The sequence below is a fragment of the Erinaceus europaeus genome, chromosome 5 (assembly GCF_950295315.1).
Source record: "Erinaceus europaeus chromosome 5, mEriEur2.1, whole genome shotgun sequence".
NCBI lineage: Eukaryota > Metazoa > Chordata > Mammalia > Eulipotyphla > Erinaceidae > Erinaceus > Erinaceus europaeus.
In genome coordinates this window covers 128,848,623-128,870,296 of record NC_080166.1, presented here as the reverse complement: position 1 = coordinate 128,870,296, position 21,674 = coordinate 128,848,623, and the positions used below count along the sequence as shown (strand labels likewise).

Below are 21,674 nucleotides of genomic sequence, written 5' to 3'. Positions count from 1 at the left end.
ATCGAGTAAGAAGTTAAGCGCCACTGGCAATGGGTTAACACTGCTGCTGTCGTTCTGGGTGGACCAAGGAAAGAGACTCGTTGAAAGCCCAAAGACTTCAATCACACACCTTCTTCTTGCTGTCCCTTTTTGTCACTTTTTTTTTCTAAGTGCCAAAACTCATAGCTGTGTCACCTTTACATGCCTGAGACCGTTAGCAGCTATGGTGCTGCTTGATCAAGTAAACAGCCACAGAGCTCTTCTTTCCACCTGACTCTGAAAGTATTAGCTTAGTTTTTGAATGTTGTCATATATAAGATACACATGCTGAGCTCCTAGCCTTTATTTTCTTCTTGGTGGGGATAATATTCCCCTAGGAATTGTCTAATAGAGGCAAATTCATCCACCTCACAAGCCAAGAGCCCGCTGAGGTGATGGGACTGAGCTGAGAAATTGCAAGGGGCGGTCCAGCACAGAACTCGCAAGGATCATTTCTCAGGCACATTCCGTGGGTTTCTTTCAAAAACAATTATGGTGGCCTTTTCATCCAACAGTGGAAGTGGGAGCTCTGTCCAGAGGCTCCTTGAGTCCCAGCTCTTATCTCTGGCAGAGACTGGGTCTTGGGCCTATTCAGTCTTCGTTTATGTTGGGGACAGGTGCTGGAAGGTGACAGTCTGGGTGGTGTGACCTGTTATGGAAATGGGTTTCTTCTTTTTTTTTTTCTCCTATTTTTATTGGACAGGGCAGAGTAAAGGAACAACTTGAGAGAGGATGGGCAGAAAGAGAGGCAGAGCAAAACAGAGACACCTGCAGAGTCGCTTTACTGCTTTTAAAGCCTCCCTCCCTGCAGGTGGGGGCAGAGGCGGGTCCTTGTGCATGGTACTCTGCGTGCTTAACTTGGTGCACCAACACCCTGAGATGATTTTCTTTTTATTTATTCATTAATTATTGGATAGACAGAGACACAGAGAAATTGAGAGGGGAAAGGGAGACAGAGAGGAAGAGAGCAGAGACGCACCTACAGCCCTGCTTCACCACTTGTGAAGCTTTCCCCTTGTAGGTGGGGACCAAGGGCTTGAACCTGGATCCTTGCTCACTGTAATGTGTGTGCTTAACCAGGCACCCCACTGCTTGGCCTCCTGAGATGGTTTTTCTTTCATGTGAAGAAAACATTATATGTAGCAGATTACAGAGTGTTACTACAGTGCCCCAAGCTTACTTTTATACATGTTAAAAAAATAAAATCTAGTTTGAAGTAATTTCAAACTTACAGGAAAATTTCAATAGCACAAGACACCCTGATTACTCTTCATCCAGTTTCACTGGTTTGCCACTTTCTCTTTTTTCTGCTTTCATGTGCCTGCGTGCATATGAACACACACACACACACACACACACACACACACACACACACACTTTTCCCTGGCCATCTTCAGAGCGCATATTCTGACACCAGGAACATGTTTTTTCCCTAACCACAGTTGTGTAAATACCAAATCTTAGAAATTCCACATCAGCATCAAACTCTAACCTACCATCCATTGTCATCAGCTGACTCAAACCTGACCTTTCACCCACATGGCTTCCCCAGTGCAGAGCCCAGCCAGGACCGTGGGTGACATCAACACGCCTTCAGTCTCCCCTACTCCAGTACAGTCTGTGACATCAGCACTGCTGCGGGCTACACACCTGGTCACTTACACAAAGTTCCTCAAACTGGGTTTGTCTACTTCTCCTCTGAGGCCAAGGTGATGTGTTTGGGTTGTGATTTAGTCCAGGTGTCCTTTCCAGTGCCTGCCCACAATGCCCCTTTGTCCCTTTACTGGGGACATTAATTCTGGAAACTTGGTTAGGCTGCAGTCCAATTTCCCTCCCGTGGTCACTGTTTTCCTTTTGTGACTAATGAGTTACTTATAGGGAGAGATGGGAGGTTACAGATAGCCTGCTCTTCACAGTGATTACTTTCTGAACTAATTTTTACTCTCAAAGTTGCAAAACTTAGTTTTCAATATCATCATTTTTTCCATGTTTACTACTTCACATTGTAACAAAACAAACACATTTCCTTTTTCCTTGTGAATGCAGTTATGTAAATTATTTCTTTTTCTACTATATGGACTCATAGATTCCCGCATCCTGAACAGATTCTATGCTAGAACTGTCCTTATTTTGAGAGAGAGAGAGGGAGGGAGAGAGAGAGAGAGAGATAAGAAAGCACTGTTCTGCCATCCATGGAGCTCCCCTGGTACCTGGGTTCTCACCTAGGGCTTTGAGCACAGATTTCAAAATACACAGCCATGATGCTTTTTTTCTTTTCCAAACCATGCCTTTCTCAAACTCAAAAGAACTGCAGTGGCCAATGACAGTCCTAGGTGTTGATCAGTGTTAGCTGAGCACTTGTTACAGTCTTTGTATTGACAGGACTGATATCCCCCCAACCCTGTTTTTTTAATTTTTATTTTTAACCAGAGAAATACTTAGCTCTGGTAATTAGTGATGTTGGGGATTGAACCTGGAACCTCTTCCAGCTAAGTCCTCTCCACAACTGCTGTGCTACCTCCCCAGCCTTAAGTTTTTTTTTTTTTCTTCCCCAGGTGTTGTTGACTCCAACAGCTTCAGGTTCAAAGAGGGGGCAAGTCCCAGGTGTTTCCCATTACCTGTTCCTCAGAAACCTCCAGGGGAGGGGACGCGGGCTGCTCTGAGCGTCGACCGTCCTGATAGTTGGTATTTCGTCGCTGCCGTAAAGGGGGGAAGAGGCGGTTCCAGTTGATGATTCCTCCCTGGAAAGAGATCAGGAGGTGGTGATGAGACCCAGAAGGGGCAGTCCAGACAGTGAGAGGAGGCGGGGTGATCGTGCTGCAGACTGGCAGTCACCCATCACACTGCTCTGCTCCTGTCTGCCCACAGCCCGTGTCCCAAAGCCTCACATGGCCTTCAGAGCAGGAGGAAGGTGTAGCCCAAGGCAGGTGCACAAAGGAAAGGGGAGGGAGGGAGGGAGGGAGAGAGAGGGAGGGAGGGAGGGAGAGAGAGAGAGAGAGAGAGAGAGAGAGAGAGAGGCCACCCACATTCCTAACCTAGGCCCCATCTCTGGGTGTGACAGCAGAGGTGATGAATTCACAGCAGGAGGAAAATGAAGACCCTGACTTCAAGTTTTGGTGCTCACACAGCACTTTCCCAATACAAGAGAAGGCCTTTGTAAGAAAGACAAGGCTCTAGAACCATTTATGTTTCCTTCAGAGACAGATGCAATAATCTTAGGTAGAATATTAGCAGCTCGATATGACAGTATTCCAGAAACCATCACTGCATCTGACACACTATGCTACCCAGAATCTACCCCAGGAACTGGAGAAAGACTAGCATTAACAGGAAAACTAAACGCTCCATCTGTAGATACGGAGACAAAGTGGTAGCTTAGTGCCCTCTGTGAAGAGGTATGAATGCCTGTTACTGTCAGCGCCCGTGGTCAGCGGGGAATCAGTCACAGAAGCCAGACCTCCCACCTTCTGCAGCCCACAATAACCCTGGGTCCATACTCCCAGAGGGATAGAGAGTGGGAAAGCTATCAGGGGAGGCGATGGGATACGGAGTTCTGGTGGTGGGAATTGTATGGAATTGACCCCTCTTATCCTATGGTCTTGTCAGTGTTTCCATTTTATAAAGAAAAACTGAAATGGAATTGGAGTATTACACCAAAGTAAAAGACTCTGGGGTGGGTGGGTGGGGAGATTACAGGTCCATGAAAAATGATGAATGAAATAGTGGGGGTTGTATTGTTAAATGGGAATCTGGGGAATGTTATGCATGTAAAAAAAAAAAAAAAGAAGTAGAAATGCAAAGCAGAAATTGACTGAGTTTGGAGTATGGCACCAAAGTAAGAAAGCAGAAGTACACTAGAGTTTGCAGTGAGTACCTCCCTAATACTTCCTCTCCACTTTTCCAAGCTTTGGGTCCATGATTGCTCAACAATTTGTTTGGCTTTGTATGTTAACTCTCTTTTCAGTCACCAGGTTCCAGGTGTCATCAGGATGCCGGCCAGACTTCCCTGGATTGAAGACCCCACCAATATGTCCTGGAGCTCAGCTTCCCCAGAGACCCACCCTACTAGGGAAAGAGAGAGGCAGACTGGGAGTATGGACCAACCAGTCAACGCCCATGTTCAGCGGGGAAGCAATTACAGAAGCCAGACCTTCCACCTTCTGCAATCCACAATGACCCTGGGTCCATGTTCCCAGAGGGATAGAGAATGGGAAAGCTATCAGGGGAGGGGGTGGGATATGGAGATTGGGTGGTGGGAATTGTGTGGAGTTGTACCCCTCCTACCCTATGGTTTTGTTAATTAATCCTTTCTTAAATAAAATAAATAAATAAATAAAAAGGGCAACAAAAGGGAATAAATAAAATTTAAAAAAAAGAAAAACTTAAAAAAAATGCCTTTTTATTTAAATTTAATGTTGTTTATTATTCTTGCTTTGTATTATAAGCTGAAGTTGGGGAGCGTGATACCTTCTTTCCTCCACTTTTCCTCAGAAGTGCTTTGGCTATTTTTTGTGTGGCTCTATACACATTTATTGGACGAGTTGTTCAATTTCCCTGAAAAACACCACTTGGACCTCGATAGGGCTTGTATGGGAACTGTACATGGCTTTCGGGGGATGGCCTTTTTTTTATATATTTTATTTATTTATTCCCTTTTGTTGCCCTTGTTGTTTTACTGTTGTAGTTATTATTGTTGTTGTCGTCGTTGGATAGGACAGAGAGAAATGGAGAGAGGAGGGGAAGACAGAGAGGAGGAGAGAAAGACAGACACCTGCAGACCTGCTTCACCGCCTGTGAAGCGACTCTCCTGCAGGTGGGGAGCCGGGGTTCGAACCGGGATCCTTACGCCGGTCCTTGTGCTTTGCGCCACCTGCGCTTAACCTGCTGCGCTACAGCCCAACTCCCCCCTTTTTTTTTTGCTTCCAGGGTTATTGCTAGGGCTTGGTGCCTGCACAACAAATCCACTACTCCTGGTGACAGAGAGAAATTGAAAAGGGTGGGAAGAGAGATGAAGGGAGAGAAAGGTAGACACCTGCAGACCTGCTTCACTGCTTGTGAAGTGTCCCCACTGTAGGTGGGGAGTGGGCGCTTGAACCTGAGCCCTTGTGCAGGTCATTGTGCTTAAAGCACTGCTCCACCACCCATGGAGCTCCCCTGGCGCCTGGGTTCCAGTCCAGGGCCTTGAGCACAGATTTCAAAATACACATCATCTTTTTGGGTCTGACTGTAAATGGGACGGAGTCTTTTATCTCTTCTCCTCTGACTCCTTGTATACAGAAATGCCACAGATTTTGTTTTTCATCCTGCTACTTCATTGGATGTATGATTATTATGTCTTGCATTCAACACAGACAGCCGCACAATGACGTCAAGCCTACTAGACAGGAAAGAGCGGGGGAAGAGGGAAGGGGAGAAGCCAAACTGCCGTTAATTCACAGGGATGGCCTAGGAGAGGAGGACCAATAGTGGACAAACGTGTGTCAAGGACCTGCCTACACGTGGCCACTTAGAAAATATAAGTACAAGAAAATCTAAGTACAAGTTCGCCTGACCAAGTGAGTGCAGACTACTGTCTCTGTCTCTAAGTAAACATTGGCTTGAAGGCACTAAATCTAGGGGAAGACCCGCAGGATCTATTGGGCGGAGCTTGGTGGGAGGCTGTCAGAGGACTTAAAGGGGGAAGCTCGGCCCATTCCTGCTAGGAAGAGCCTCTCCTGTCGTGGAGCCCACACTGTGATTTCAGTTGGCAGTGAACTGCTGGATGCCTCCCTATACACACCTTCCGTTTTTCCTAAAAATAGAAAGTGTAGGGGGAGACACATGGCTTCCCATGCCTCAGCTTCCTGCCATGTGGACTCAGTCCTGCCAGTGGTGTGGGAGCAGGAAGGGCACATGAGGCTTCCTGCAAGGCAGGGCTGCACGCTTCCTGGGGCTCCCTCCTCCTTCCCGAGGCTCAGGAAGTCATGGTGCTGAGCAAGGGCAGAGAGGCCTGAGGCCAAGCAGCTTCACACCTCTGCCCTGTGGGCTTGGGGGCTATGAATGTCTGCATTTCCTCTACCTCTGAGAGAAAGGTGCTTCTGCTTTATTTAAGCTTTTGATTTTGCATACTTTGTCTGGTGGAGTTGCAGGGGTCCCATCTTTTCCTAACTGCAATATATCTGACATTTAAAGTGTGTGTGTTGGTGGAGCAGGACAACATCATTGAACCAGAGGTCAGTAGTCAGACAAAAAGCTGAGATACAGCTCAGTGGGAGAGCTGAAGGCCTGGGTTCCAATGGTGCCAGAAGAAAAATACATAAGCAAAGAAGTGAACACCTGACATAACTATCTTGGAGAAGCAGAATACGAGAAGAGTTTTGCCAGCTACTCAGACTTACTGCTTGACCGCTGCACAGCCGTTAAAAGTATCAGACATATAGTACGAAGCAACAGAAGTGTCTAGAAGTCTAAAGTTAAGTACAGGCACTATAACAGGACCAGTCAGCAGGAAAATAAAACACTGTTTAATAAAGTTGTACTGAGACAACCAGCTAGAGATATGGGAAAAGATCAAATTAGTACTTTATTTATTTATTTTTACCAGAGCACTATTCAGCTTTGCCTTACAGTGGTGCTGGAGGTTGACCCTGGGTTTTTGGAGCCTCAGACATGAGAGCCTCTTTGCATAACCACTGTGCTATTTCTCTTACCTGGCCCATTAAAAGTGAAGTTCCGAAGCATCCAATAGCACAGCTATATACAAGATACTGGGTACTGTACAGCAAACCCTAACAAAAGGACTTTTCAAAGTTAACCCAATTACCAAATAATGTGATGTTAACATTAACTATCAATTGTCTTTTTGAACCCTAAGACAGCAGGAACCTCACATCTCCACTATAGAGCCCCTACTTCCCCCAGTCTTGGAACCCTTGGATAGGGCCCACTTTCCCGTATGCCTCTCCCAATCCATACCAAATAATATTGCATCCGCCGATCACAACCTAACCAACGCAACGATTGCCACCTCAACATGCTTCACTTCAGACTGTGTCCAGAGACTTCACGTGTGGAATGACAACCCTTCAGCTTCATTACTCGGGTGAGACCTTTCCTTTCATAGTATACTCTAATTCCATCTCAGGTGGTTCACTTTTTAACAAAGTCCCAAAACCTAGATATACATCAGTTTCTGGGAGAGAGAGCATATGTTCATACATATCCATAAACTACTGCAAAATATATACCTGAAAGCAGAAGTACACTAAAGTTTGCAGTGAGTACCTCCCTAACACTTCCTCTCCACTATTCCAAGCTTTGGGTCCATGACTGCTCAACAATTTGTTTGGCTTCGTATGTTAACTCTCTTTTCAGTCACCATGTTCCAGATACCATCAGGATGCCGGCCAGGCTTCCCTGGATTGAAGACCCCACCAATGTGTCCTGGAGCTCAGCTTCCCCAGAGACACACCTTACTAGGGAAAGAGAGAGGCAGACTGGGAGTATGGACCGACCAGTCAACGCCCATGTTCAGCGGGGAAGCAATTACAGAAGCCAGACCTTCTACCTTCTGCAACCCACAATGACCCTGGGTCCATGCTCCCAGAGGGATAGAGAATGGGAAAGCTATCAGGGGAGGGGGTGGGATATGGAGATTGGGTGGTGGGAATTGTGTGGAGTTGTACCCCTCCTACCCTATGGTTTTGTTAATTAATCCTTTCTTAAATTAAAAAAAAAAGTGAAGTTCCATAGATTAGATATTTAAACATGGAAAGCTAAAATATTGACTACTTTGTAACCAAAAAGTATTCATGTTACTGGGATGGAAAAGGGTTTCAAAAGCAAAGACACACAGCACAAATCATTAAAAAAATTGCTAAAAATCACTACAAAGATAAATCAAGTTAGAGAATAATGCAAATCAAGATAAAAAGAGGAGTATGCAGACTGTAAATAATGTGTATAAATAAGGGAGAGAAAGTAATTCGGGTCTGGAATAGAAAGCAGAGTCTGGGTAATAAACAGAAGAAAGCTGAATCAGCAGGAAGAGATGTCCGGCTGCGTTAGTTTTAGAAAATGCTAGTTAATGCGTGACTTCATACCCAGAAGCCTGGCAAACAGGGAGTCTAACAATAAAGACCAACTGTGGGTTGATGCAGAGGAAACAGGGAGCCTAGCTATGGGTACTCACTGGCACACCTGTTCTGGAGGCCAGCTTGTTCTCGGACCCTGTAGTGTCAGCTCTGGGAGCTGGGTGGCCCTTCTGAAGATGCTTGGTGAAGCCCTGGTTATCGCTGGTAAGAAAAGAACTGTCCCTGGAGGAGGGAAGTAACTGAAGGGCTAGCTCCAGTTTGTAGGGGACTACTTACTATTATATGAACAGTGGGGTAAATGAACTAGAGCTGGCTGGGTCAATCTCATAAATACAAGGCTGAATGAACAAAGGAAAGTTGTACGCAAGAACGCACAGGTGTAATACATTGGCCTGAGTTAAAGAAACACAACCTGGCCTGCTTCAGGGCTTCAGGGGTGGTTTTCCTCACAGGGGGCTACACTGGCCGTGTCTGGAGTGTCTCATGGGGGCGGGAGGTGGGAGACGGGCACTCAGGTATCCTGTGACACGCAGGGCAGCCCCACAGCGAGGGATGCTGGGCCTCCAGTGCCCGCAGGCTCCAGGACACACCCCGAGCTTGACAGGTGCAGATGAGGCAGCACCACGGTGCCAGGCGTAAGACACCAGCCATGAGTGGTGGGCAGTGGAGTCTGGCTTTTTCACTTCTTCAGAGGGATCAGGGATGAACGAGCAGGCAGAAGCCAACCAAAGCCACCTCTCTGCTCCTGTGACATAGTCCGAAAGTGCTTAAAGAGCAAAAAGCAGGTGGCGGGAGAGGCAAGGCTCTGGGATGTTTTGCCACCAAGCTGCTTTTTGTCACACAGGGCTGGGGATGGAGCCCCCGCAAACAGGAAGCACTTCCTTCCCCCGCCTTCTTCAAAAGCAATAACCACAGATTGCAAAGAGGAAAAAGGAAGCGGCTGGTCTTCTCAACAGTTGTCTTCGGAAATCTCTTATTAGCTGCAGAGGAGGTCTGCAGATGGGACAGGGGTCTCGTGTGCAGAAATCAGAGCACGTTTCTCCATGGGGGGGTGGGTGGGAGGGTAGGAAGTCTGTCACCTTTCATCGGGGGGCGGTGACCTAGAGAAGGTCGCCTCAGAAGACTGGTGGTTTGGGGATGGGGTGGCTGGATAGCATAGACACTGAGGCTTTGGCACTGGGAGTGGATTTCTCTGGGGGGCACACGGCCTTCACGGGCTCGTGCTCATTCTGTTGGGGCTCATAGTTTCCCAGGGGGAGTGGGATGCCCAGAAATGAAAAGGAGAACTAGGAAAAATAAGAAAGATGCTGCGTGGTGGCATTCGTTACACATGGTGAGACTTCAAAGAGGATGGGGTGGGGGGGGGTTGAATTAGCTGCATTTTAAAGGTAGAGTGTGACTTAGTGAGGGAGGGGACAGGGCACGGCTGCCCACCTATTCAGAGATGAGACTCTGAGCCCATATGCTGATCTGCTTTCAGCAGGGCAAAGCCAAGGAGTAAAGACAAGGTGAGAATGCAGGAAGTGGAGTGGTCTCCGGAGTCTTAGTAGCTGGGTTCAAATCCCACCCCCCCACCCCAGATCCCAGCTCCACTGACTGTGGAGTTTTTCTGGATAATGTGAGCCTCGGTTTTTCTCATCTGTATGATGGGAATGATTACTGGGCTCATTTCATAAGGACACCATGAGAAATAAATGAGTTGAGACGCAGAGAGAGATTCAAACAGCTTGAAAACTTCTAAAAGTCAATTTTGTGTTAACTCTTCTTACTCCCTAACAAGACATAACCTCACCATGTTATTTCTTTCCTTCCCAGCTGGACTCTGGGACCGTGAAGGCCAGTGAGGGGTGGGATCTACACCCCCCCATCAGCTTCATGCTCATGCTCAGTGCAGCCAAGCCCCTGTCAAATGGGGAAGCAGAGATTGACAAGAGCAGGGATTATGAGTGTGAAGCTTTACAACAAAGAAAAACACTTAAAAAAAATGGCACTGGGGAATGAAGAAGCTAGGGCCTTGCACCTGCACAATACTGTTGAGCAGTGTCCTGGGGTGTGTGTGTGTGTGTGGGGGGAGACCACAGCACTGTTCCACCGTCGATGGAGCCTCCCTGGTGCTGTCCATGGTACTCCCATGCGATGCTGGGGCTGAGCCCAGGGCCTCACACACAGTAAGATAGCTCTATTAGCTAGTCCTCTGCCCCTCAATTAAATTTACAAAAGGTTCATTATTGAGAGAAAAGCAGCAGAGGCCAGAGCATTGTTCTGGGTTATGCAGCGATGGGGATGGAGCCTGGGGTCTCACACTCTCCCTGTGGAGTCTTCCCAGCCTCAGTTATCTTTCTCACACGCTACCCTCACAGTCTACACTTATTTGACTTCTAGTGACAGGGAGAGATGCCACACCACTCCACCATCCACAGAGTAGCCCTTGGTGCTGTCCACGGTGCTCCCAGGAGGTGCAGGAGTTGAACCTGGGGCCCTTTCTTGAGGATGAACTGTGGGGAGGCTGTGGTGCTGTCACCTTGGAGGGGCAGCCACTGCACTGAGAGGCCTGGGGAGCCACAGCTTGCTGTGTGAAGGAGTTGCTTCTCTGGGCTGCCTCACGTGGGACACCTGGGGAGAGGACAGGTTTCTTCTGGCCCTGCGGCTGCAAGCATGTGAGGAAGGGCTCAGGGAGCTGCAGCTTCTCAGACTGGAAGAGGGAGAGAGAGGAGGGAGAGGGAGGGAAGAGCAGTCTTCGGGGCTGTTATTCTCAACACCAGCTTTACAGTGGAGGAAGAACAGAAAAAACAAGACAAAACCCTGGTGTCAGGGCCCAGTGCCACCACCTGCTGGTGCACGCAGCCTAGCGGCACATCTGCCACCCAGATCAGAGGTGGGAGGGGCAATGGCAAGACCTGGCACAAACTCTGCTCTCCTCTGGAGGACACCGAAAGCCCCCAAAGCCCCCAGGGGCAGGGTCTAACTGTGGCGGCTACGTCACTGTCACTGTCACTGCCCTGGTGAGTGGGTGGCAGGTGTGGGTGCAGGGCACGTGAGGGACACAGTGGCCACTGCAGCCCAGTCTGGGCTGGGCCGGCAGCTCACAGTTTCACTTTTTCTCTATGGCTTCTCCTTCCTGGCCACTTCTGGGGACACTGATCCAAAGTGCCTTGTTCTCAGCAAAACTGAAAGCAGTTCTCACAGTTGATGTTTACCTATGGCTCAGTGATTCTGGCTGGGGTATGGCTGCTCCCCCCCCCCCCCATTCCTCACTGCGGTGCTGGGCCAGGCCCAGCCATTCTGTTCCTGGGGTGGGGTGAGGGGTGTTGCTGGTGAAGACCGACGGGGTGGCAGCCCACCGGCGGGACCTCCAGTACAGTGTGCCCGCATGGGTGAAGCCTGAGCCCTCCAAGGGCCCAAGGCTTCCACCCCAATTCAGCCTAGCTCTCCCCTGAGACTTGGCCCAGCTTTAACAATGGGCTGAAATACTTGAGACTTTAGCTGCAAGCTCAAGACACACATCGGTCTTGCATTTCAACAAAGCATGGTATCTAGAAAAGTTCTTATTGAGAGAATCTTGGTGTTTTTTTTTTGGGGGGGCAGGCCCTGTGAGCTGAGATTGAGCAGGTACTGGGGAGCCATGTGAATGCATCCACCCATCTCTGAGGTGACCCTTTACTCTGGGGAGACTCAGGACCACGGCGGTCCTGGTGCCTGTGTTCTGCGCTGGGTCTGGGAAGAGGACAGGGACACTCAGTCACATCTGTGAGGAGGAAGTGGTGGTGAGGGGGCGGCTCAACCAGCTCCCCACAGAAACCAGCCTCAGGGTGGGACACCTGTCATGGGGAGGTGACACCGAACTCCCGTTTTAAGGCTTTTACCACCAGCATCATCACCGTGACTGTGAACATGGACACACATCACTGGAAGGATGGACTCAGATCAGGGTCCTTCAGAGGATGAAAGGAGGCGCGTCCTCCAGTGGGGTTTCTGTTTGAAACCTTTTGTATTCTCCTCCTTGTGAGGTTTTTGTCATTTTGTCCCCCCTTTAGCCTCTACACACACAAAAGTTGAACATTACAGTTAGTCCTGGTGAGGCTGGGTGGTTGTATACCAGTTGTACATTACCAGGCTCAAGGACCTGGGTTCAAGCCCCTGGTCTCCACCTGTAGGAGGAGTTTTATAAGCAGTGAAGCAAGCACTGCAGGTGTCTCTCTTCCTCTCCCCTTTCTACTTCCCCATCCCCTCTCAATTTCTCTGTGTTCTATCAAAATAAAGGGGGAAGACACAGGGGGGAGGATCAGAATTAGCTCTGGCATTTTCTTTTCTAGAAGATGATATGAAACTCATGAAAAAGGAGATGGGGTGGCCTGGGTTCAGTGGGGAGAACACATGTCTTATAATGTGCAGGGTCCTGGGTTCAAGTCCTGGCCCTCCGGAGCACCATGGGCAAGCACAGTAGAGACAACTCCATGGATGGTGGATTGGCGCTCTGGTCTCTCTCTCTCTCTCTGAATGTAGAACAGAAAATGGCACAGGGAGACTACTTGGTGGCACAGTGAATGCAGGAGGCCCTGGGCCCACTCTTTGGCACTGCACTGGGGTGGGGGGGCTTCAGATTACTCCAGAAGCCCCCTCTGCTCCAGAGGGTGCATCCATGGTCCAGTCTCCAGGGATGGCCTGTGCCTGCCACCTTGCTCGGGGTGCCACAGCTTGGGATGTCTTTGGCCTTCATGTGCTTCACTGCAGGCCAATTCTCACCAATGTGGGTCCTACAGAAATGCCCAGTTTAGGCCCCTGCTGTCCCACTGAGATGATGCCAGTGGCTTCTCAGGACACCAGGAGGGCCTCTCCCATGGCTCTCATCCAAGCTGTACCCAGCACAGCTGCCATTACCCCAGCTCTGTGACACTCTCCCAGCATCACATGGAAGGATGCTTCCTGCCTCACAGGCCTTCCCAGACCAGATTCACTCCAGATCTTGTCCTCCCTGCTCACTCCTGCCACTGGTCCCTCAAGGGCTCAGATGGACCCGTCCCTTCCAATGCCCTTCTGTCCCCTTTGATCCCCCTCCCCACCGCTGTGTCCCACTCAAGCTTTGGGTTGGTGTGGGCTTCCCTTACAACACCCAAATCCCTCCTACCCTGCCCTCTGCAGACCTTGGTCAAGCTGGCAGTGGGGGAGAAGCAAATGGAGCCTTGGGTTCTCTCTCCTGTGAAATGAAAGCCAAGGAAGTGTGGGCTGCTGCCTTCTGACCAATTTATTCTAGGGCAGCTCAAAAGCCAAGCAACTCTCCCTCCTGTGCCTGCAGAAGTCGGCCAGCCATCTACGTGGGAGGAGGGATTCCCAGCAGACCCCTGCTTCGGTCACCCCATCTGACACTCTGCCAACTATTCCCTGAAACTGTGCTGTGCAGTGACCAAGGATTGCTGAGCTCCAGACAATGTCAGCCATGGACAGAGAACAGAGGAGGCCAGCAGACACAGAGTCATGGGTGACGTGCCACCCAATGAATGCCCAGGTTCTGAACTCCAAAGTGTGCCTGCACCCTTGGGAATCTGGGCTCTGTCTGAATACATTTACCTCTTGTCACTTAAAAAAAGCCAGATTTAATTTAATTTATTATTATTATTATTATTATTTGGCTTAAGGTGATGATGGGGATTGAAGCTGGGACTTGAAAACCACAGACATGAGAGTCTTTTGCTTCACCATTATGCTTTCTCCCTAGCCCAAAACTCTCGATTTAAAAAAAGGGCGGGGGAGGGCAGGAGCTGGCATACCTGGTTAAGTGCACATATTACTAAGTGCAAGGACCCACACAAGGACTCAGGTTTGAGCCCCTGCTCCCCACCTGCAGAGGGAAGAAGCTTCACGAGCGGTGAAGCAGATCTGTAGGTGTCTATCTTCCTCTCTCCCTATCTTCGGCTCTTCTCTCAATTTCTCTCTGTCCTAGCCAATAAAATGGAAAAGATGGCTGCCAGGAGCAGTGGATTCATACTGCTGGCACTGAGCCCGTGATGACCCTGGAGGGAAAAACAAAAAACAAAAACAAAAACACCTCAATTTGGCTGATGTATGCACACACTTTAATCTCGGACACACCATCGTGACTCACTGCTCTGGAAATTCTTGGGGCCCAGCTGCTTAATTCACCAAACCACACCGGTTACCCACAATCTCCGCTACAGGGCCTGAACTTGGCCCGGGCAGGGTACATGACATTCAAGACCCCCAGAGATGACCAAGGCCTTTTCCCCAAGAATTTCATGGTCACCCCAGACCTTTTTACTTCTGAAAACCCACAGGGATGGCTATTATTATTATTATTATTTTGGTGGGGGCCAAATTCACAAAATGATGGTAAGGGTGACTTTCCTCACATATCCCATCTCTGAACTCAACCCTGTTCTTAAAAAAGTGACTAATAAGGATTTTTCTTTTTTTACATCAAAATAAAGATTAGCATCGCTTCTGACTTCTCTCTTCCCCTCCAAAATGCCCAGCATGCCATCCTTTATCCTCCTCCTCCTCCTTCTTCTCTTCTCTATCTCTCTCTTTCCTCTTTTTACACACCATGAGACTGAACCCTGCTCTTCATTCTCAGGAAGACACCAGGGCAGAATGGAAACAGAAATGATTTTCTAGGGGTCACTTAATGAGTCAGTGTTGGAAAGGAATTCGAATTTAGACCGATCCTATCTTTCTGTTCTGAATCTCATCAAAAAGGTCAGTATCATCAGCCAGAAAAGTACCAGAGACAGTACAAGGGTTTCTACAAGCAAGGAGGGACGGATTGAGATAAACAGCTCAGCCTCAGTCCCATTTGCAAGAGAGACTGCTGGTTTGCAGATTTTTATCGCCTGAAAGCTGGGCCTCACTCCACACCTGGTACTATATACACTTCATACCCACGAAAGAATAAAAGTCAAACAAGAACTGGTGCCAGCAGATTAGATGGTTTTTGGTGACAAGGTACGCAAGGATGGGTTTTAAATAAAACTGAGCCCCACAAATGAAAGAGCGCAGGTGGAAAGGAAAAGTGCTGAGAGGCGTGGCACGTGCTGCCTTGAAGGGAAACCTGGGTCAGTCTGGGCACGAGGGGCTGCTGGCCACCTCTTCTGCAGCCAGAGAGGACTTTTTGGCTTCTCTCTCTCCTTCCCTCTCCCTCTCTCTCCCTCTCTCCCCCTCTCTCCCTCACCATACATACATCACAGACTAGTGCACCACTCACAGGAAGGCTCACACTGCCCTGCTCACTATGCTGCCCCCAGAGGTGGCCTGGTATTCAACACGTCTCAGGGGGAGACACTCATGTTAAGAGTAAGCTGGGAAAGCCAAAGGGGGAGCAGCTCAGAGACCTCACCGGGTGAGGGGCAGAAAGCAACAGAAACTGGTTTGCTGGGGGAGGTCTGCTGGATGTCAAGGTCCACTGGAGGCCAAGGTCTGCTGGAGGCCGTGCCCTCTGACACACGCTGAAGGACAGCGGTGTGGGCTGCAGCCGGAGCTTCAGAGCACAGAAGCCGAAGAAGCCAGTGGGAGTAGCAGCCAGTGTGTGGCCTCCAGAGAGAGATGCCCAGGACAGGCAGAGGCAGAGACAAGGAAGACAAGAGTAGCTGCCTTGCTTCCGGGGCTAGAAGTACTGGGGAGCGTTCGAATGTGCTGATGGTTGTGTGACTCTGCGCACATGCTCAAAAGCACCTACCTAGTTACACACTTGAGGTGAATTCCATCTCAAGAAGGCTATTCAAAGGGGCTGGGCAGGCGGCGGTGCACCTGGCTGAGTGCACATGTTACCATGTGCAGGGACCCGAGTGTGAGCCCCCTGCCTCCTATCTGCAGAGGGGAAGCTTCACAAGTGGTGAAGCAGGTCTGCAATTGTCTATCTTTCTCTGCCTTTCTACTTCCCCTTCCCCTCTCAGTTTCTCTCTGTCCAGTCAAACACAATAGAAAGATAAAATAAATAAAAAAGGAAAAATGTCTGCTGGCACTGAGTCCAGTGATAACCCTTGGGGGGGAGCGGGGGGGGCGGATGAGAAAGGTATTTGAAAAAAGTTTTTTAAAAGTACATGGAACCCAAGAGCCTGTAACTAATTATTTTACTACATTAAAACTACTTGATGACCAAGCTGCTAGGCAGCTGTGACTCAACTCAGTGTGTAGGTGTCACCTAACGACTGTTACCAGATGGAGAAAGAGAGAAACAGTTTTCACAGCCACAACTGCTACCGAGAGGATGAGCGGGGAGTGCTCATTCGAGCTCATTCGAAGGCTGCTGAGAAAAGAGCTGGAGCGCATGCTTACAGAAGGGGTGTGCTGGGGTGCCAGGCCCTATGGCCCCCTGTGTGCGTGCAGTGCCGGGTAGCCTGAGGACAAGCAGTGCTGGACTCCTCAGCACTGGCTGACTGCCTGGTCCCGGGGAGCACTGTCCCACTCGGCTAAAGCCGAGGTGCTGCTCTCAGAGTCGACTTTGCCCTGACTCTGCTCCTGAGACCAATGGGGAGTTTACAGAAATGCCTTCTGGAAAGTTCCACTGCCAAGGCTCATATTGTGGTAGAGTGACTGGCAAGGCATTTCTGGAGAAGTCTGGGTTTGAGGCTTTGATGGCCAAGAAGCAAAGTCAAAGACATTGTGTAGGTAGTTACAGAACTACTGGGATGGCAATACCTCTTCTTGGTTTCGGGGCTGTACAAAAATGGGGGGTGCTTGGCAGAATCCAGTTGCCTGGTAGCTCTTCCTCTAGAGCTCCTGCATCTGAGAGAAATGATCGTCAGACTGTCTAGCTTCCCGAGAGCATCCAGAGCACAGCAGGTCTTTCTGGTCTGCTGGATGGTTCTAGACATAGGCTTGGACACTCATGGCAGCCCGTTGACCTGTCAGGCTGTCTGTCAACCTCCCTGCCAACCTGGGGCCAAGACCTCCGCTGTGAAACCCTGGCTGGTTTCGTTCTGTCCTGCTGTCTGTCTGCCAGGAGCAGCCAGGAGAAGGAGACGGGCTGGGCAGCAATGACTCTGGAGACCTGAGAGGGCAAGTCACTTCCTGCTGCTCAGGGAAACAGGGACACCCCTGTTCTGTAGGCTGGTCTGTCACCATGCAGATGATGGCCAAAGGCATCTGTATTTGGAAAACGCCACGTGACAACACTGTGACGCTTCAGAGAGTACAGCTTCATACCTCCTTAAAACACATATCTGCATGCTTCCTGCCACCACTGGGCCCCTGCCTCCTTTGAGCCTGGGTGAGACTCGGGTCTGCAGACAGACCCGTGTGTTTATGCCTCACCTCCTCTGTCTCCTGGTCCTGCTGCCCCTCCCACCTCTGAGTGAGATGGTCTGGCATTTGTCCTACTCGTTCTGACTTATCCCACTTAGTAGATGCCCTCCACGACCACCCCTGTGGGGGCAAAAGGCAGGAACACAACTATCTTCCTGCAGCTGAGTGTGACTCTGCTGTGGAGAAAGACCACAACTCCCTTCACCGTTCTTGTTGCTTTCACACCTGGTTTGCTTTCACACCTCGGCTGCTGTAGACAGCACTGCCCTGAGCACATGGCTGCTTGTGTCTTTACAGATCAGTTTTTTTTGGAACAGAGTCGAAGGGCAGACAGACTTATACCCCTACTGAGTATCACTGACATCACAGGCATCACTGACAAATATTAAATTATATTATTTTAATATTTTGTCATCGGGATTATTGCTGAGGCTTAGGGTCTATAAAACTTCACCACTTGGCCCCACACCTATGGACATCTAATCTTTGACAAAGGGGCCCAGACTATTATATGGGGGAAGCAGAGTCTCTTCAACAAATGGTGTTGGAAACAATGGGTTGAAACATGCAGAAGAATGAAGCTGAATCACTGTATTTCACCAAATACAAAAGTAAATTCCAAGTGGATCAAGGACTTGGATGTTAGACCAGAAACTATCAGATACTTAGAGGAAAATATTGGAAGAACTTTTTTCCGCATAAATTTTAAAGACATTTTCAATGAAACGAATCCAATTACAAGGAAGATTAAGACAAGTATAAACCTATGGGACTACATCAAATTAAAAAGCTTCTTCACAGCAAAAGAAACCACTACCCAAATCAAGAGACCCCTCACAGAATGGGAGAAGATCTTTACATGCCATACATCAGATAAGAGTTTAATAACCAACATATATAAAGAGCTTACCAGACTCAACAACAAGACAACAAATAACCCCATCCAAAAATGGGGGGAGGAATTGGACAGAATATTCACCACAGAAGAGATCCAAAAGGCTGAGAAACACATGAAAAAATGCTCCAAGTCTCTGATTGTCAGAGAAATGCAAATCAAGACAACAATGAGATATCACTTCACTCCTGTGAGAATGTCACACATCAGAAAAGGTAACAGCAGCAAATGCTGGAGAGGGTGTGGGGTCAAAGGAACCCTCCTGCACTGCTGGTGGGAATGTCAATTGGTCCAACCTCTTTGGAGAACAGTCTGGAGAACTCTCAGAAGGCTAGAAATGGACCTACCCTATGACCCTGCAATTCCCCTCCTGGGGATATATCCTAAGGAACCCAACACATCCATCCAAAAAGATCTGTGTACACATATGTTCTTGGCAGCACAATTTGTAATAGCCAAAACCTGGAAGCAACCCAGGTGTCCAACAACAGATGAGTGGCTGAGCAAGTTGTGGTATATATACACAATGGAATACTACTCAGCTGTAAAAAATGGTGACTTCACCGTTTTCAGCCGATCTTGGATGGACCTTGAAAAAATCATGTTGAGTGAAATAAGTCAGAAACAGAAGGATGAATATGGGATGATCTCACTCTCAGGCCGAAGTTGAAAAACAAGATTAGAAAAGAAAACACAAGTCGAACCTGAAATGGAATTGGAGTATTACACCAAAGTAAAAGACTCTGGGGTGGGTGGGTGGGTGGGGAGAATACAGGTCCATGAAAAATGATGAATGAAATAGTGGGGGTTGTATTGCTAAATGGGAATCTGGGGAATGTTAAAAAAAAAAAAAAACTTCACCACTTGTGGTAGATTCTCACTGCTCTTCCTTCCTTCCTTCCTTCCTTCCTTCCTTCCCTTTCCTTCCTTTCTTTCTTTCCCTTTTTTTTGAGAGAGAAGGTATAAGACAGAGATAAGGAGAGAAGCCTGAGCACTTTTGCACCACTTGTGAATAATGGGGACTAGTGATCTGAACACGCCATGTTGTTGCCAGCATGCTAACTAACGTGTGCTCTCTACCAGGTGCACCACCGCCAGCCCCCTCAAGCAACTCAAACACTGCCCCATGAACTTAATTACTTTTTCCCCCTAGAAGGCGAGGGAGAAAGAGAGACAGAGACACAAGGGGAAGGAGACGAGATACCACAGCACTGCTTCAATGCTTGCAGAGCTTCTCCTTTGCATGGTGTTCCCATGTGGTGACCGGAGGCTAGAACCCAGGTACTTCTTATGGCCAAGTGTATGCTTTACCACATGAGCTACCTCCCGGCCCTCGGCTCCTTCCTTCTAGCAGCCCTGCAAACGTATGGGTGTGCTTTTTTCACTAGCACCAGGGGCCTGACGTGCCCACCTGGACGCTGGCCTCCACCTGTTTCCCCTCAGTCACACGGGCCTGACAAGCCCTGCGGAGAGACCTGGGCAGCTCTGTGTTGGAGCACAGCCTCCTCCGCAGGCCAGGCCTGGTGGTCTGCTCTCTCGGGGCCAGGACGAGTGGAGAAGCCGGCACACACACAGCTCCGTCCTAGCAGCACACATACAGCTGGATGGATCAGAGACACACACCCCTGAGTAGTTATGTAACAGCCACCACCCCCCACCCTCAGGGGTGGCAAGACAATGGGCAGCTGCGAGTTCCAGAATGACTGAGCTGCTGTCATGTGTGGAGGGCTGCTGGGGACCTGCAGAAGCTGGGGTGTGGAGGGGGGCAAGGAGGGGCCAGCACTGTGGCACTCCCACAGGGTAAACTCAATTTCCACCTCAGGGAATCCGTCAGCCTAGAGCTCCCGGGGGATGACGACTGTGGACTCTCCAGAAAGAGGAATTACGGTGCCTGAATTCAGGACTCTGCCTGCGGTGCCGTCACGCTCTGGTCTCAAGTTCTAGGTGAAGTCAGGCCACTGTCCTTTAGAGCCTGGGGGCTTTAGAGGAGCGACACAGTGCACCAGACGTGTGTGGCGAGGTGCGTGAGCTACGGCAGAAGCAGGCAAAGCAATGCTACGAGACTAGCACTGAGCCACACTCTGGGTCCACTGCGATGAAAATCTGCAGGAAGATCAATGTAACAGACACTCATTTGTAACAAAATGATTTCTGGCCAAAGCTCTGGGATCTCCTACCCCACTAGGGAAAGACAGAAACAGGCAGGGGGTATAGATACACCTGCCAACGCCCATGTCCAGTGGAGAAGCAATTGCAGAAGCCAGACCTTCCACCTTCTGCACCCCACAAAGAGTTTTGGTCCATACTCTCAGAGGGGTAATAGTTAGGGGAAGATGACCAGAGGGCTCTGAACTCCAGACTCAAGGACTTGGAGAGAGAAGAGAAGAGGTGTGTGTGTGTGTGTGTGTGTGTGTGTGTGTGTGTGTGTGTTTGGGGATGGGGGATAGAAAATGAAGGACACTCAGAAGTGGCAGGTGTGACTTAGGAAGAGAAGGCAGGACCACAGAAAAGTGCATATAAATATTGATGGCTAGTTACAGAAATAAGGCGACCTGTATTTGTGACCTTGGGAGAACTGCTGCAGCTTCCAATGGAGGGAATGGGGACACAGAACTCTGGTGCTGGGAAAGGTGTGGAATTACACCCCTGTTATCTTGTCATTTTGTAAATCAATATTAAATCACTAAAAAAAAATGCAAAAAAAACTCTAGGCTCTATAATATATAGATGTATATATATATATATTTTACATATATGAAATAATCAACAGTTTTTAAACAAATGCTAGACTAGGGTCTTGGCGGTAGGACACCAGGTTGAGTGCATGTTACCACGGACAAGGATTTGGGTTCAAGCCCCTGGCTCCTACCTGTAGGTGAGGAAGCTTCATGAACAGTGAAATAGTGCTGCAGGGGCGTCTCTCTTTTTTCACTTCCTCTATTTCTTTTTTAAAAAACATTTTAAAAATTATACCATTTATTTATTTATTTATTCCCTTTTGTTCCCCTTGTTTTGTTGTTGTAGTTCTTCATGTTGTCGTTGCTGGATAGGACAGAGAGAAATGGAGAGAGGAGGGGAAGACAGAGAGGAGGAGATAAAGACAGACACCTGCAGACCTGCTTCACCGCCTGTGAAGCGACTCCCCTGCAGGTGGGGAGCCGGGGGCTCGAACCGGGATCCTTATGCCAGTCCTTGTGCTTTGTGCCATGTGCCCTTAACCCGCTGCACTACCGCCCGACTCCCTCTCTCTCTATAAAAAATCTCTAACAAACAAACAACAAAAATTCCAATAAAAGAAAATATTTTTGTCGCCAGTAAAAAATATTTTAAATAAATGATAGATTTGCGTGAGGTACAAACACAGAACTTGGGGCCATTTACTACATAAATGTTATTACTATATAACCTTACTGCAGGGGTGCCCTCAGGCCTCA

At 48.8% G+C, this 21,674-nt stretch overlaps 1 protein-coding gene across 3 annotated transcripts in view; it reads right to left on the bottom strand.

Moving 5' to 3' along the window:
• Window positions 1-21,674, bottom strand: part of UBAC2 (UBA domain containing 2) — a 195,747-nt gene that overhangs the window by 13,827 nt on the left and 160,246 nt on the right. For all 3 annotated transcript variants that reach the window (XM_016187601.2, XM_060191807.1, XM_060191808.1), the window contains one exon: window positions 2,637-2,759. In XM_016187601.2, the coding sequence (XP_016043087.1) occupies window positions 2,637-2,759 (123 nt within the window). The remainder of the gene's footprint in view (window positions 1-2,636; window positions 2,760-21,674) is intronic.